General features: G+C 33.0%; 2 protein-coding genes across 2 annotated transcripts; one reads left to right on the top strand and one right to left on the bottom strand.

Moving 5' to 3' along the window:
* Positions 1 to 5,486: 5,486 nt before the first annotated feature.
* Positions 5,487 to 11,179, top strand: LOC107901256 (polyprotein of EF-Ts, chloroplastic). The gene is given in 6 exon segments (XM_016827182.2): positions 5,487 to 5,641; positions 6,687 to 7,485; positions 7,488 to 8,396; positions 8,926 to 9,183; positions 9,510 to 10,224; positions 10,313 to 11,179. Coding segments are annotated over 5 exon segments (3,243 nt in total). The 5' UTR covers positions 5,487 to 5,641; positions 6,687 to 6,752; the 3' UTR covers positions 10,941 to 11,179.
* Positions 11,180 to 11,424: 245 nt separating this feature from the next.
* LOC107901257 (rRNA N6-adenosine-methyltransferase METTL5) lies at positions 11,425 to 14,414 on the bottom strand. The gene is made up of 9 exons (XM_016827186.2): positions 14,158 to 14,414; positions 13,994 to 14,050; positions 13,788 to 13,885; positions 13,587 to 13,656; positions 13,332 to 13,380; positions 12,746 to 12,834; positions 12,613 to 12,660; positions 12,065 to 12,124; positions 11,425 to 11,793 (listed from the first exon to the last, which is right to left on the bottom strand). Exons 1-9 carry the CDS (start codon positions 14,215 to 14,217, stop codon positions 11,683 to 11,685), a joined length of 642 nt encoding a protein of 213 aa, XP_016682675.1. The 5' UTR covers positions 14,218 to 14,414; the 3' UTR covers positions 11,425 to 11,682.
* Between the last annotated feature and the right edge of the window lie 3,953 nt (positions 14,415 to 18,367).

The following is an 18,367-nucleotide window of genomic DNA, read 5'->3' as shown; positions in this document are numbered from 1 at the left end:
GAAATTTCTAGTGATATGATTTAAATTATGAGCATGAGAAATTGCGAATTGAATGAAATGGAAATGAAGCATTAAATTGCATGAGTATGTATCGGGTCTCGCAGGCCCTAATTATTATGATTATAATATTTTGAGGATATATTGTGAAAAGTTATAGAAACATGTTAATTATTTTTGAAAGTTTTAATTTTGATGAAATTTTATAACTCGGTTAAATACGTTTACAAGTGTATGTGTTTTGGTAATGCCTCGTACCCTATTCCGGTGTTGGATACGGGTAAGGGGTGTTACACCAATACCATACCATAATGTATATATACACACATATCTCTAAATTGAATTTCCTCCTTGTTAAGGTCCCATTGTTTCTTCCCTATAGCTTTATATAAATAATCCGACAACTCCGAATTCTGCATAAATTATAAATTATAAATTATCCAAAATATTTGCATGTGTCGAAAGCTATATTATATTCAACCAATTGTACAGCATATAGTTTGGTGGATCATGTGCTTTTAACAAAAATATATACTAAAAGCTTTAGGTAATGACCAAGGTCCCATAATTAATTTCAAAAATAAGTTGAATGATTGAGTTTATATTAATAAACTTTGAAGATACCTAGATCTCTTTAATCAGTTTAGCAGAGAGCTGAGCCAAGGAGGAAAAGAAATCATTAAATCCATATTTAGCTTAGGTGGAAGATTTTCTTGCATTACTTTTAATAAATAAAAAAAATGCAAGAGGTCTCTTGAGAATACAACTAAGAAATTGCTTGGGAGGTTCCCTTGGAAACTGCAAGGAGAGATCCTTACCCACATGAGCAAGATGCTGCTGAAATTCAACACTTGGCTGTTATATGAACGCTACTATCGATTTTCAGTTTAAATATAAAAAATTAACAAAAAAATGTAATAAAAAAATTCCATAACTGTTCGAAATATTGATTTATTATTATTATTTTGATTTCTGAAATCAATACATCCAATTTGAACAAAGACTTTTTTGAGGGGTTATGAGGATATAGGGTGACTTGGAAATGAGGCAATATCATTGAATATACCATTCATAAAACCAACATACCCAGTGCTCTTATGATCTATCATGGATATGGTTTTCTGATGTTGTTTGATTAACTAGATCTCTTGGTTTTAGATTGTAGGATGGATCATTATATATATTGATTGCATTTGTTGGCATTGAAATTATTAGATTTTCATAAGAGAAGCTAGAATAATAATATAGAAAATGAATTCAAAAGTTAGAATTTTTATTTTTATGTTTTTTTAAAAAAAAAGAAAAGATTTTTGAAATGATTGATACACAATATTATTCGGAGATTTATTATATTGAAAGAGTTAGAACCGTATATAATTTGATAGCTTCGATACAAAAATTTTTAAATGCAGATGTCAGTAACTAGCTTTTATGCCTTGTTTTACTTTTTCATTTTAGGCGTTTAATTATTTTCTCAGGGAAAAAAAACCGTCCATTTCCTTTTGAAAATAATTCATCTTTTAATAAGATTTTCAACTTCTCATACTGAATGAAATTTTGATAAAGGGCATCCAGGGTGAACCATTATGTAAATTTATTATGTAAGAAAATAGAAATATATAAATTTATTATAAATTTAAATTATTATTTAATTGTGCTATTCATTTTTAATCATTTCATTAAATTTTAAAATTATCATAAAATATTTATTATTTAATTTAAGATAACCAAATATTTAAATTTTTTATTTTTAAAAATATCTGTTTAAATCTCCACAGCTATGTATATTCTAATTTATTCATTTTCAATATATTTTATTCTATGTTTTTACTTTGACATTTTTTTTTCTATTTCACATGAAATCTTTTAAAATTTTTAGTATTAAATTAAAATAAAATATATTTTAATTAATACATACAATAATATGGGAACGGGATTAGTTAAGATGATATAATCAACTCCTGTTCGAGTAGTAATAAGTTTAATAGTTTGAAAGGAGAAAATAACGTTGCAAAAACTTTGTCCTCTATTTAAGGATTCAATTGGGCTAGATTCTAGATTTTCCTGAAATTCAATGTAAAGATCCCATATTTAAACAAAAAAAAAAGACATTGAGATTAGATTTGATAATTCTTTTTTAAATTAGAAAGCAGGCTGTTATTAGTATTTATATTTGCATTATTTACCTTTAAATCTACTTTATTTTCAAAACGTCTTTAACGAAACTCAAGATAATCAAATGGGTAGCAATTTTGACAAAATATGAGCCCCAATTAATTTGTCACCTTCTCACGTGGGGTGGATTTTATAAATCTCTGCTTTATAGCGTTGGAAATAGAAGGAGTATCGACTAGATCTTATAATATATATATTAAATATTTAATAAACATAACATGATATATTTAGATATTATTAATCTGATACGTTTAATATATGTATCATATTCATATTTAAAATTTTAATATTCACTCATTTATTACATACACTTAGTTAATTATTTAAATAATAGCTTCTAAATTGATAAAAAATATATATATATTTTTATTAAATTTTAAATATTAAAAATAGCACTACATCCATTTGGATAATATTTTGTTATCATATTACCACATACAACATTGTGGCATTAAGAACTCATAAAAAAGAAACGAAACCCTACACATAATAAACTAAAAATGAATCCTGTCTATGAACTTTCCTTGTTGAATTAAGAAAATTTTAAAATAAATGAAATGATGCAGTTGCAGTTGCAGTATTACGAAAGGTATGAGGTCATGACTCCTACGGATGGGAATATGAGTTGTTTGATGCAAAACTCTGCTGCCCATGCTTGCATTCTTTCTTAGTTTATTCATTCTTGAATGAATGACAATGCGGAATTTGGTCCCTGCTTCACCTGCCTAACCCTAACACCTTTTTCAAGGTACAAAAGAAAAGCCTATATTAGCTACCTACCTACCTACCTTGATTGCATGCATGCATGTGGCAATTAACAAATATTATAAGTTTTAACTTCAACTTTTGCAGCTCTTTACTATGTTATAGTTTATTGTAAAAATGAGTTAGGTAACAAAAAAGGGGGTTTGAATTTGATCCCAAAGCCAAAAAGTGACTGTATCAGTTTTCTTTTCTTATACATACATTTTCTAGCAACATCATTGCCATTTCCCTCACTGTTAAAAAAGCGGAAGAGGTGGGAAATGTTTAGAAGCCTTTGTTTATCAGTTTGTAACCTAAGCCATATTTTTTAATAGGATATGTATATTGGCCTGACGACATCAAAACTGAGACATGCAGATCGAATCTACCGAGGAACTGAAAACAAACGGGCTTTCATATACTTCACATTTGCGTGTCACGTGGCAGCAGGCAGCAGCTTTAAGATTTATTCTGGGGCTCTATCATTCAGGGCTGATCTAAGGCGGAGGCTTTTGATGAGCACTGAAGCTCTATTGGGTTGTTTGTGGCAGTGAATGGATTGAGCCCATTTTGTCTGCCTGTGTCTGTAGGACAGGCTATAAAGTGGCATATGGCAGACTATTTGAGGTGCCCGTAGAAAAATTCGATGCTTCAGATTTAATTTATGCATAGATTGTTTGGTCAAATCATTTTTTATTAGATATTAGTTTTATTTTAGTGTATTGATTTGGGTTTATTTATATGTTTAAAAAATAAAAAAATATTTAAAAGTAGTAAATAAATTATATTAAATAATTTTTAAATATAAAATATTTATCAATAAACTTTACAAACAACAAAACATCTTTTAATAAAATCAAAATTAATAAGAAAAAAGAAACTGAGATGTAGGTGGAGATTTTTTCGATAAAAAGGTTGAAGGGTGAGTAGGGATTTTTTTTTGATAATAGGGTGAGTGGATTTTTTTATTATATTTTAATTTTTATATTTTAAATGTGAAAAACATGTTCTAAAATGAAATGTTTATAGTTTACAATTTTTTTTTGATTGGTCTGTACATTCCAAATATGTATTTAACATGATAGTAAATAGTTAAAATATATATATTTAATATTATTTATACATCATCCGATGCTTTATGTTTCAGTTGATATAATTAAAATTGACCAAAATAAATCAATGCGATTGATATGAATCAAAATTTTTACCATTATGAAAAAGAATATCACATGTTTTACATTAACACTAAAAAGAATATCACATGTTTTACATTAACACTGGAATGCAGCACACTAACTTATACAACCAAAATCGGTGCAGAACTGAATACCATGCTTTTTATTTTCATATAAGCTTGTTGAGCATTGAAGCTTTTTTGGACTATTTGTGGCAATGAGTGGATTGAGCCAATTGAGAAGGGGCACACAGTCTCATTAATTTCTCTAGGTCATGAAATGCGAAGCATTTTTATGTTTAAAGTTATACAATTTTTTTATTATAATTAAAAATTATTATAATAATTTATTTCATGATCTAATTTTATAAAAAAAATCATTTTAACCCTCCATTTAATTTTTCATCTCTTTTAGTTCTTAAACTTATGTATTTTTTTGGTCAAATCACCCAAAATGAATAGAATAATAAACGTTTTTTTGAACTTCATTGACATTGTATATAGTGGATGGCACGCCAATATTTAATTAATTTTTTTAAATTTAAAAATTAAAAAAATTGATAAAAACTATTTTTAAAAATTAAAGTCATTAAAATTATTAAAAAATTATAAACATTATAAAAATATTAAAAATATTTTTAAATTTTAAAAAATTAATTAAATACCATCTACGTGGCAATCAACGCATATGCTACGTTAGTAAAGTTAACAAACGTCAATTTTTTTTATCTATTTTGAGGTGATTTGACAAAGATACAAATTTAAAGATTAAAATATGCGAAAAATTAAATAAAAAACTAAAATATTTTTTTAATAAAATCGGAGAGCGAAAAAAAAACATTATACCTTAAAAAATTATACTATACTAATAAATCACATTACTCAATTGGTTATATTTAAATCGAATTCAACTCTTTATGATAAAACTGAACGTGCTAATCTTGTCATTTTTTTTATAAAGGATAGAAGTAAGAAGATTGTCAATGGAGTTTTAGCTCGATTGGTATAGACATTGTTATCAGTGCAGAGATTATGAATTTAAGTATACTGAAGCTCATTATAGGTTGAGAGGGATAGAATTAAATTCAATAATGATATTAGCTGACACAAATCTTTTTACCAATCCGTTGAAGGTAAAAGATGGTATTTACTCTCTTATTCTCACCCGACAGTGATAATTTTGTTTTCTGAGAAGCCATTAAAAAGGGTCAGAGAGAAAAATAAATAAATGAAATTTGAGGTCCAAACCAATTCAGTATCTAATACCAAAGCTATGGGTTTTGTCTTCGGTCCAAACCAATGCAAGTCCACCTTAACCAATCAAAAACTAAAGGCTGAGAAAAAACTCGTATGCAAGAGCCAAGATAAGCCCAAATTCTTCATCGTACTTATTTTATTTCAATTTTTTATTTTAATTTTATATATCCATGAAGAAAGCCGAAGATAAGGATTTAAAGCCCCACCTTTCGTTCTTCTCATATGATGAATAGCCTCTATCACCAAACAACACCTTGGGTTTTTCTCTGATAGTAAGCTTTATCTCTCAAATAGGTATAGTTTTTTAATTGGTCATAAGCTAACGGGTCATTGTTTTTGAAGTTAACTTTTTGTTTTTCTGCCACTTACTGATATTGGGTTGTTGTTAATTTTTCCCAGTTTTGGTTCTCTTTAGCCAGAGTTATGTGAAGTATGGATTTTTATGGTGTTTTGGTAATGAATCTGCTTTGCTTGTTTAGTTTATTGGGATTGAAATGTTGGCTTTTATTTTGTGAGTGAAAAATTCTATTACTTATAATGGTGACAATAATGTGTATTAGACAATCCATTTATTTAAAACATAATAAAGACCAAAAACAGTGAAGAAATGAAATTTTAATACGGAACTCATCTATTATATTAAGCTAGAATTATGGTTTGTTTTCATCCAAGTGTTTTATTGGTTCATAATGAACTTTATAAGAATTGCTCATTGATAGGTGCTGCTACTTCATAGAATCTTATTCAAATGGACAATGTTATAGTTTGGATATTGTTTCTTTCCCCTTTTGAAGGAAAAGAAGGAAAAATTGTTAAATCTATTTCTGTTTGTAGTTGATGTTTTTATCTGAAGGTAGAGATTTTTCCCAGTTGCTAGAACTTTTATATGAAAGAGTTATCTGTGTGTTGCGGCTCTGAATTTTTAATATAGGCCAAATAGGCACAAAACATGCCTATTTGAGAATTTGAAATATGAACTCCCCAAGTCCTAATGCTTTGTGAAATATCTAGGACAAACAAGGTAGATTATCATCTAAATCAGTCTTTAATTTCAGGAATGAATTTATGGAAAATAGCTAATAAACAGGTACAACCAAGTATGCCTGTTGTATAACGCCCTTGGTTGAACATGAAAATTAGATTTGCATGAAAAACTTAATCACCGGAATAATGCCTGGGATTGAAATATCTGCTTGGTGAACTAAATTACAGTTTCTTTCTGTATTTATAGACGATGTTAGTGAAATTGGTTTGAGTATGACTGTTTCTAGGACATCTCATGCCTTCTTGCGAACTTGGGAAATTTATGTTTTTGAGCGTATCATTCATGTTCTTTCAGGTGAAGATACAGATGAAAAATCTATTTTAGTGTAGACTGTAATTTTCGCTTTTCAATCTAGTCAATATGACTCCTGTGATCCCATGTTCTGTTAGCAACATTACATTCATCCCTGGAGCTGCCTGTACAGTAAGGAAGAACACTAGTTTGACAAGATGCAGTTCATCAAGGAAACACACGAGATATGCTTTACCCTCTCAGAGATTCATCCTACCTCTATCAACCTCTGTTACTTCATTTCGAAAATACGGAACAGGGTATGCCTTACATGGAAAACTGGGAATTTGTTTATCAACCGCAGGGACTGATGTGGCAGTGGAGGAATCCGATTCGTCTGTGACAAAAGTTTCCAGTGGAGGATCCGAAATACCTTCAGATGCAGTTGAAACAAGTGAAGATACGACTAGCCAACCAGATTCTACTCCTCCAACTCAATCAAAACGAGCAAGACCTGTTAGGAAAAGTGAGATGCCACCTGTAAAGAATGAGGAGCTTATTCCTGGTGCAATGTTTACTGGGAAAGTAAGATCAATCCAACCATTTGGTGCTTTTGTTGATTTTGGAGCTTTCACAGATGGACTGGTGCATGTTTCCAGGTTGAGCAACAGCTTTGTTAAGGATGTTGCAAGTGTTGTTTCTGTTGGACAAGAGGTGCAGGTGAGGTTAGTTGAAGTAAACACTGAGAGTGGGAGGATATCTCTTTCCATGCGTGAAAATGATGATGCTAGTAAGCGCCTGCCACGGAAAGATGGTCCTGCCAGTACTGATAAGGCAAGGTCTTCCAGGAAGAATGCTTCAAAGTCCAGCTCAAAAAAGATTTCAAAAGCTCAAAATTCGTCAAGGGACAAGAACTAGATGGCACGGTAAAGAATTTAACTAGGTCTGGTGCTTTCATATCTCTCCCTGAGGGGGAAGAAGGATTCTTGCCCCAATCAGAAGAAGCTGATGACGGACTTATGAGCATGATGGGGAACTCATCACTGCAAATTGGCCAAGAAGTCAAAGTTCATGTGCTGCGCATTACAAGGGGACAGGTAACCTTGACAATGAAGAAAGAAGAGGATGATGACAAATTGGACTCACAGCTTAGCCAAGGTGTGGTGTACGCTGCAACAAATCCCTTTATGCTGGCTTTCCGTAAGAATAAGGAGATTGCTGCATTTTTGGATCAGAGAGAAAAGGCAGAGAAAGTAGAGGTTCAACCGGCAGCTAATGTGGAGACAACCACTGTCTCTACTGCAGTGGATGAAACAGTGGTAAAGGAAACAGATGCAATAGCTGAGATTGCGAACAAGGATGAGGAAACTGCAGAGAAGGAAACAGATGACAGTTTTGAAGAGTTGTCTCCTGAAAGTGGTGGACAAGTTCCTTTGGCGGGTGTGGTGGAAAGTGATGAAATAGCTGGATCATCTGGAGAAGTAGTTGACCAAGTGACTTCCGAATATTCAGTTGATGAAGAGTCTACACAAAAAGATGTAGTACAAGAGGAAGCTCCCCTAGCTGAGGATGAAACATCGGTTGCTGCATCAGTTCAGGAGGAAGAAATCGGAAGTATTCCTGAAGAGCAGGCAGAAACACCTCTAGCTGAGGATAAAACTCCCTCTGCTGCATCTGTTCAAGAAGAAGAAATTGGAGCTGTTCCGGATGAAAATGGCAATGTTGCCAGTTCAGTTGTACAACCAGATGTTACTGATCCCAAAGATGCCGAAGGTAGATAACCATTACACTGCTAGCAATCCTATTCTGTGAGAAATTCATACCCTATTTTCATTATTCTGCACAAAATGATAATTGCAAACAAAGTATCTGTGGTTTTGCGTACATACACATGACAAACAGACATGTAATTACTGTCTGATTTCTGCAATATTAATGAGGGCAAAAAATCTATTGTTAGACTGTTTCTTTTCTAAGAGGGATACAACTCAGAAGTTCTATTGAATGAATAGTTGCTGAGTGAAAAATAACCTTTTATAATGTACTTTTTTTCTCTTGAACCACTTTAGAGTTGACACATATCAACTTCATTAGTTCATTTCCTTCTTTCTTTTGTCAATGTTTGAGGAGTAAGTTTTTAATGCAATAGATGACTTGTCACATGTCATAAAGTTGTCGTTTCTAACTAAGCAACGGTTCTATGTGGAAAAAAAAGAGTTAAAGAGTAATTGAGGATATGTTTTCTTAGTTCATTTTGTTTTACATCTATGTATTACTATTTCTTATTGCTGATTTTGCGCAGATACAGTGGAAAACGAGGCAAGTCCTGATCCACCTCAAGAATCAGCTGATGATCTGATTAAGTCTTCAGGAAGTGAAGCAGTTGAAGAAGTAGAAAATCAACCCAAGGATACCAAGGATGAAGTGCAAATAGAGACACCAGTTTCTAAGGATGAAATTCCTTCTACTTCTGAAGTTGAAGAAGCAGACTCTGCACCTCAAAAGAACGACGAGGTTACTGATTCAAATGGCTCTATGTCCAAGGAAAATGTGACTACAGGTTTATACTTTCATTTTGACAATTTTCTACATATTAAATGCATCTAATAAACTTTGAGTTAAGCTCTAATCCAAAATGGAAACTTTAAAGCTGTAAAATTGTGTTGTTTGTCTGTACTTTTCAGTATGAATATATACTTAAATGATATGAGATAACCACTTGATTTATAAGAACCCCAAAGTCAAACACTTATAATAAAATATTATGCCAAGTCAAATACAACATTCAATTTTGATTGATGGGGATGTCTGTGTTGAGGCATTCATGATATTTATATTTTTGAGACATTATGTATTCCTCTGTTATTGATTCATATGCATTAACAGCAGCAACTATATCACCGGCTCTAGTAAAGCAGCTCCGTGAAGAAACCGGAGCGGGAATGATGGATTGCAAGAAAGCACTTGCAGAGACTGGAGGGGATATTGTTAAAGCTCAGGAGTTTCTCCGCAAGAAAGGCTTGGCAAGTGCGGAAAAAAAATCTAGCCGAGTCACTGCTGAAGGAAGAATAGGTTCTTACATTCACGATAGCAGGATTGGTATCCTAGTAGAGGTTAACTGCGAGACAGATTTCGTCTCACGGGGTGACATTTTTAAGGAGCTTGTTGATGATCTAGCCATGCAGGTTGCTGCTTGCCCTCAAGTACAATATCTTGTTCCAGAAGATGTTCCTGAGGAGATTGTAAACAAAGAAAGAGAAATAGAGATGCAAAAGGAAGATCTCTTATCTAAACCGGAACAGATTAGATCAAAGATTGTTGAAGGACGGATACAGAAGAGAATTGACGAGTTGGCTTTACTTGAGCAACCCTACATTAAGAATGACAAGATGGTGGTGAAAGATTGGGTAAAGCAGACTATTGCAACCATTGGAGAGAACATAAAAGTGAAAAGATTTGTGAGGTTCAATCTTGGAGAGGGGCTGGAGAAGAAAAGTCAGGATTTTGCTGCTGAAGTGGCTGCCCAAACTGCCACAAAACCCGTTACTACCGCTGGAAAAGAGCAATCAACTTCAGTGGAAGTCAAGGAAACTGATGAGAAGTAAGTTGCTGTTTTCCATGGTTCTCATTTGTTACCAATCCATTATCATTTCTTTAGGTTGTTTATATACACCCATTTCTCTTTGCAGACCAAAACCAGCTGTCTCTGCCGCACTTGTTAAACAACTACGTGAAGAAACAGGAGCCGGGATGATGGACTGCAAGAAAGCTCTGTCTGAAACCGGAGGTGATCTTGAGAAGGCTCAGGAATACCTTAGAAAGAAGGGCCTATCAACTGCTGACAAGAAATCCAGCCGGCTCGCTGCTGAAGGCAGAATTGGTTCCTACATTCATGACTCGAGGATTGGTGTACTAATTGAAGTCAACTGTGAGACCGACTTTGTTGGTAGAAGTGAAAAGTTCAAGGAGTTGGTTGATGACCTAGCAATGCAAGTTGTGGCCAGTCCACAAGTGCAGTTTGTATCCATTGAAGACATTCCAGAGAGTATCGTGAGTAAAGAAAAAGAGCTGGAGATGCAAAGAGATGATCTCGCATCTAAACCAGAGAACATTAGAGAGAAAATAGTGGAAGGCAGAGTTTCAAAGAGGCTTGGAGAGCTTGCCCTTTTGGAACAACCCTTCATTAAGGATGACAGTCTGCTGGTTAAAGACTTGGTAAAGCAAACTGTTGCAGCACTTGGAGAGAACATAAAAGTCCGAAGGTTTGTTCGATTTACACTTGGAGAGACAACTGAAGATACCAAAACAGGTAACTGAAGCATGAGAAAGGAGCTTCCAGTGGGAGTAATGGAGGTAGGAACTAATTTTGGACGAGAGAATAACTTGATTCTTTTTTGTAGTGGCCTTCATTGTATGCTTTAATTGGCCCTTAAAGCTTACTGTTTGATTTTGTAAGTTGAGAACTGTTTCTTCAGTTTATTTGTGCAAAATGGAAATACTGAGATAAGCGAGGAATTATTAAATTAGCTAAAAAGCTGGTCTGTTATTCTATTTTACACGAATTTTTCATTGTTTCTAAGAGTACTTATGTCAAAATTATTTACTCTCAACTCAACATGACATATAATATAATAAATGAGTTCGTATCAAACATGCTTTTAGGTCTTAAAACACACGTTGGACGCATGCCCAAATTAACATGCATTATAGGGTGTCCAAACTTGCATTGGAGACATACCCATATCATCCCAGGCAAAAAAAAAAATCCAAACAAAATCGTCAAAGACATGCGAGAACAAAGTATCTAAAACTTCCCAGGTTATCAAAGCATCTGATACATAGAGATTTGATCGTGTGTTTCATACTAACAAAAAATAAACAAGGGTCGTAGGGCGTTATCGTCAACTATAATCTAAGTTGCATCTTTGAATCTGTTTCACCCTAATCAACCACAACAGTGACCCCAACCTAGATGGCAGTCAGAAAGAGGATCGTTCTTTACGAATGTTTAACCACGTGATATGTGCTTCATGCATGGTCTCGAAGTGCACTTCGGCAGCTAATTGTCCTTTACCCGACTCCTTTTAGGTACAAATCGCCATAGATCTACAGCAATATCTACCTCCTTTTTCTTGTGAAACTTGTATAGTTGAGGAACATCAAAACGGAGCTGGAGATAGATTGGGGGAGTGAGATTGGGATAAGAGAAGACAAATAACAGCAATAAGGCAAACATTTACTGAAAAATAAAGTAACAGCAATTTGGCAGCATTAAAGAAAAAGGAAAAAAAACACACACACACATGCCCAACCCCAGACCATTCCCACAGCTTATCGGCAAGCCATCCAAATAATCTCCTCTGAGAATGTTTATGCACGGTGACAGCATTTTATGGTTCATAAGAGAAATGTAATCAGATTGAGAAGCTAGTTTTACCCACCTCACACAAGACCTCAGCGCTGCTAGCATTTAAGTCCCTCAAGGCGGTCCTTTTGATATACTACAGTGGAGAAAAGATAAATTATCACAATTCTTAGTCATGTTAAAATCCTTATGCAAACAGAACATGCAACTGATATGCATTGGCATAGAAGAAATAGACAACATGAGACAAATCCATGAGATATTACATTTGAACCAAATGAATAATGTCGCTAATTAGCAAGCACATATACATAAGTAGAAAAGACAGTTTTGATAGTATAACCATAATCAATTGAAGATAATTATGAGCAAAATACTAATTTCTCGAAGATAAGTTGATTACTGTGGACTCCATAGGGTAGAGGAAACTATTGAGTACATACAAAAAGATAGACTAACTAATACATGAAATAGCAGAGAAGAAATCTTTGTCAAAGTTAATGAATAATTAATTTGCTATTTTAGCTTTAAATCCGACACTTACAGAAAATAAATCAAGGGCACAGCAAGCATTACTAATATATTCCTATTCAACTAGTAGAAACTTCAAAGCAAATTACTTACATCTCTTGTTGAGGTCTTATGCAAGGAATAAACAGCTAGAGAAGCTACCTGACACAACACGATGTGGACAATATGCCTATTAGATCCAAAATAAAAAGGTGGACTGAAAAATCTTGATTGTCACTAGCTTTACCTTCAATGCCACAAATAGAAAATCCATGTCAATACCCTTCTTTCGAGTTCCAAATGGAGGATTCATCACAACAGTATCAACAATTTGACCTAAACATGGAGTGAAACCATAAGATGAAGAAAGAAGTCACAACTTAAGATTAAGAAACAGTCTATAGAACATACATGCTATTTTATACTTATAACTTTCCAACTATCTTTCTCTTGATTGATTCAGTATACATGAGATAATGGCCAGAAAGTAACAGATACATTCAATTTATTGCATCTTCCATGTGAAAATTTATTGAAGTCAAAGAAGAAAAAAATTGAATTATCGTAATGCCATGTCCCTATAAATCTAGGCATGAAAATGACTAGCTATACACTTCCTATATATTTGATTATCCAAAAAATTCCTCCATGCCAGAGAAACACTGCTGTCTGCAACCTAACCATAGATTCTATAGCTTAAAGAGGATAGCTTTTCCATATCATTATTAGAATGACTGGTAATATTTTCCAGGAAGAATCAAGTATAGTGATTATGCTTCAGCTCCGGAGACACTGAGGGATAGAGAGGAAAAGAGAGGGGAAGGAACTATTACCTCTCCATCCTAGGTTACTGATGTCACATTGAACAAAATCTATGTCCAACTGCAGTTCAATTAAGAAAGCAACACAGGGAAGATATCATAAAACATGTAAATTACTAAGCAAATAATGAAATTAACTAGGTGATATCAAAAGTGAATAGCATAGAGAGACAGGTAAAGGAGAAAAAGATGTCAGAATTTTGTGACTCGGGCCAATACAAGCTCTAGACTTTACTACTACATCAAAATCAATAAAGAGGAGAGCACCTCAAGATCTTCTGCATTCATTGAAGCTATTTCAAGAGATTGAGGATCAATATCAATGCCAATAACCTGCCTATTCCACGCAACAAAACGCCCACATTAAACAAATACGGATAGTTTTCTTCTTTGTTCTTTTTCTCGAATTCAGATCAAGGAATTAACAAAGACAAGGGAAGAAACAATGAGAGAAAAGGGTTTACTTACTCAGCGCCCAAGAGAGCAGCAGCAGCACCTAGAGTGCCACATCCACAACCAAAATCTGCGACCACTTTGTTGCTAATATCATCAAATGAATTCTCAGCCTAAAGAAAGAAAAACCCAAAAACAAGAAACAAGGAAGAAAAAGCTCAATACTACCCAACTAGTCATTAGCACGTGAATAGGGGAAATAAAAGAAGATGACTGCATACAGTGTAAAGCAAGCGAGAAGCGATATGAGGTCCAGTTGGGTACTGTTCCAGCTCCACCTGCATTGAATAAAACAGAACCCACCACAAGCAGATTCGATAACTACTTCCATATTAACAAATTTCGGGTTTCTTTTTGGGGGAATGAAACAAACGGAATAGAAGACCTTTGGGGTAGTGAATTGTTGAAGATCGCCTAAGAGGGTTTCTAGTTGTTTCAGCTTCATTCTTTGCTTTTATAGGAATCCCTTTTAACAAATAAAAGTAGATACAAGAAGAATAAAAAAATCCTTCCTCTTCCCGCTGATAATGCTTCTTCTTCTTCTTCTTCTTCTTTCTTTAATAAGCCAAACACCCCCTTATGTTAGGGATACACTGGAATTTCAGGTTTTGAAATTACAATACCAGGTTTTAAAGTGGGTGATTTACATGTATATGCTGACTTTTTTTATTTATTTTTTATTTATTTTGATAAAGCCTGCTGAAATCTATAGGTCGCCTTTTCACCGTTGTGTTACTAAATATTGATAATTTAGATCTTTTTTTTTATCATAAGGGTAAATGTTAATGTTTTTTTTCCCTTAGTTGTGAGTTAGATTTCTCTCCTTACATTTGTATTTTTTATTTCATGTCCCTTTATATTTAAGTTTTAAGTTTGATTTTTTTAATAATCATGTAAACATTAATGTTTTTATTTATAATTAATAAATATATTATTTTCAAGTTTTTTATTTTTAATTTATCTTTTTAATTAATTATAAACATTAATTTTAAAAAATTAAAACAACATGAAATAAAAATGCATAATAAAATGCTTATAAAAGGAATCAAACTTACGATTCAAGGATGAAATCACAATTATCTAACCATCTAACCATCTAACCCAAAGAGCTAATGTATTAAAGATATTAATTAAAAATAAAAAAGCTTAAAACAACATGAAATAAAAAATATAAATGTGAGTAATAGAGGAATCGAACCCAAGACTTAAATGACAAAACACTAACATTTAACCATCTAACCAAAAGAACTAAATTACCAATATTTAGTTAAACGTGTCTTGTAGGACGCGTTTTCAATTGACGTGGCTGAAAGCAAGCCTTGTAGAACGCGTTTTCACTGTCGTATCTGTGAAAACGTGCCCTGTAAGAAGTGCTTTCCTCTTTCTCTCCCAAAACAGTGTAGATCGGTAAATTTCAAAAATTTCAGTACACTTTCTCAAATTTTTTTAGCATATATGCAAAAATTAGCCTTTTAAAGGCCTTTCCTTTTCTTTTTTCCTTATGTAATGGAAATTGGATGCTTTTAAGTTTGGTACTAGTCACTCAATTATTACTACTTTTCTTATCATCAGTTAAAAAAATCTAGGTTTGAAAACGGTTTTCTTGCATAGTGAAAAATTAAAATTTTAAAACTCGACCCAGTTTGTGATATTTATAGTAATAAACCTTAACTGAATTCGTACCTATGTTTTTGACTTGGTGGACATTCGTTGTTCCCAACTTTCTACCAAACGATCTTGCTCGCTATTCTCATATCACGAATTGATTCGAGTGTGGACTCAAACTAATTGAATCAAACACAGAACTAGGAAAGGTTCTCTCTCCTTTTGGGGAAAAACGAAAACTCTCTCTTCTTAATAGAATTAGATAGAATTATTATTCTGGAAAAATATATGTAATAGTTGAGAATAAATTCTCTCTATTTTTCAACAAAATAACAATATCTCAAAGTTGTGTTTATAGCTCTACCGATGCCATCTATTTATAAGAAGAAAAGGTAGAACACTTGTTAAGTTGTAGTGGTCTATATATATAAAGATCTTTCCCCTAGTTTAATGAAACAATGTGTATTGATAACCTTATCATCTTCAACATTTTTCTTCTCTGGTAAATTGTAATTTTTTTAGCTACTATAGCGACAACTTATCTTTTCATCTTCAATAAGCGATGACTTCTTCTCCACTTGTTAACCAGTCGTTGTGTCTGCCTATGTCGATTTTCTAACATCGGTATCTTAATCGTGTCAGGACTGTGTCTAATTTTTTTTATGTATTTTGATGTACCTCATATGCATCCAGGCATATCTATGGAATGTTTGTGTTGGACATCCATATGACATCAATACGATGGTGGAATAGCCATGTTTTTTTTCATAGACGAAAAGTCTACGTGCCCCCTGATTTCTCATACTAGAAGGAACTTTCCAAGTATGTTTGATAGGGAGAGTATGTATCATTTGCTTATGTTTTGCCAAAGATTCAAAGGGGATATTGTTAGGACCAAGCCTGTCCAAGGCTGATGATTCGACATTTGTTCAAACACCTATTTGAACATAGCTTGTGTTAAACAACTGCTTAAACATTTGTTTAAACAAGCCTTCTAGGACAACTTAAGTGTTGTGAGATGTTGGAGTTTTTGACTTGAGCCTTCAAATATGTTTTTACCATAAGCAAAGGGATCTTAGAATTTTTTTTGTTTCATCTTTAAAGGTGCTAATCGAATTAGAGTAAGGAAAAAAATGATGGATCGACTTGGAGATAGAAAGTTTATCCTTATCCTAACCTTATCATTTTACCTGGGGATCAAGTTGGCTATTTTATTTGGACATTGAAGACTTTATCTGATAACTATAATGATTTGTATTGGATTATATCTCCTTTTAAATGATGGTTGATTTTGGTTGATTGAAGATGTAACGACCCAGTTTCCAGTAGTGTCAAAAAAGGTGATTTCGGGATCCTGTTTCTGTAAATCGAGTCTGTAAATATTTAATAGAGATATTTACGGAGTTATTCAAAAAAGGCCAGACCACACGCCCATGTGATAGGCCATGTGTCACACATGACTGAGACACACACCCGTGTCTCTGCCCGTGTGAACGAAAATAGGTCATTTTAAGGCCACTTTTCTCACCCAATCTTGGTATCAACCTAGGCACAACCATTTGCACACTCGCAAATCACAACAAGACCTTCAATTCAAGCCAAAACCAAGTTTTATACCTAACATATCGTCACGTATATTCAAATAATCAAACTTGACAAATATCCATATACACATATATGCACATTTTACTAAATTTACTAGCTCCAACCAAACCTCAATATGCCTTTTAATTAACCATCATTTAACCATTTCAAACTTACCTCATGCATGATTAATCCATACTTATATAAGTTAATTGGAAATATAAACAAAGAGTAACTAATAATAATATTTACACAAACCAACTTTACTTAAAACCATTCCAACCTTATACATGCCATATAAACCAAAGTATACATTGCAAAAGCTACCGAATTAAGTTGGATAGTATGACTTGATGTGTTGATCCAATCTCCCAACCTCACATTAATCTACAAGATCAATAAACAACACAAGTAAGCTTAATGAAGCTTAGTAAGTTCGATAGGTTAAACATAATTCTTACCGAACTTAAAATACAAATTTATAAGTAAATTATTCATGCACTCTCCCTGTCAATCCCAACATAAATCAATGAATACACTTTTTTCACATCAATATCAATGATAAACAATAAATATTTCAATTTCAATCACATAAGTCACTTACCAAATCTCATCGAATCGGAGAACGACTTACGAATATGAGTACATCATTTTCAAAAGCCTAAAGGTTGAACAGAAGCACATAAATGCTAAACGGAAACCCATAAGGGTTGAACGAAAGCTCACAAGAGCTAAATGGAAACCCATAAGGGTTAAACTGAAGCTCAAAAGAGATGAACGAAAACCCATTAGGGTTGAACAGAAACTCATATGAGTTAACAGAAGCTCGTGAGAGCTAAACGGAAAGTAAACACGAAATTTAGCAACAAATGCTGAACCTCAGTTTACTTAGGTAATTTTCCGTCAATTCATCCTTTGCTATCTTTCGCCACAGAACTATTATACTCAATCTCACGTTCCATTCGTTTTGAGCGTTCAATACAAATTCATGATTTTAACAATATATTTTGCTTTCAACAATAGATATAAATAAATTCATAATACCAATCATCAATTTAATATATAAAAATTAAAATTTAACCATACGAACTTACCTGGGTTAAATTGTAAATTTGTAGTAGTTCAGGGACTATTCTATTAATTTCTTTTTTTCACGATTGCCTACGGGCTCTTGATCTAAAATATAAGATTATCCATTCATTAGCATATAGTTCAGTTTCAATTCACTTCACACTTAATACCCCTTAAATTTTAAAATTACACAATTACCCCAACTTTTACAATTTTTGCAATTTAGTCCCTTACTAATTATTTTATCAAATGAGCTAATTTTTCTCAATTGAAAATTTATCTAAATATTCTAGGCCATCATACAGCCCTTGATAAATAGAATTTAATACCAAACC

Source organism: Gossypium hirsutum, chromosome D06 (assembly GCF_007990345.1).
Source record: "Gossypium hirsutum isolate 1008001.06 chromosome D06, Gossypium_hirsutum_v2.1, whole genome shotgun sequence".
Lineage (NCBI taxonomy): Eukaryota > Viridiplantae > Streptophyta > Magnoliopsida > Malvales > Malvaceae > Gossypium > Gossypium hirsutum.
This window is presented reverse-complemented; position numbering and strand designations above follow the sequence as displayed.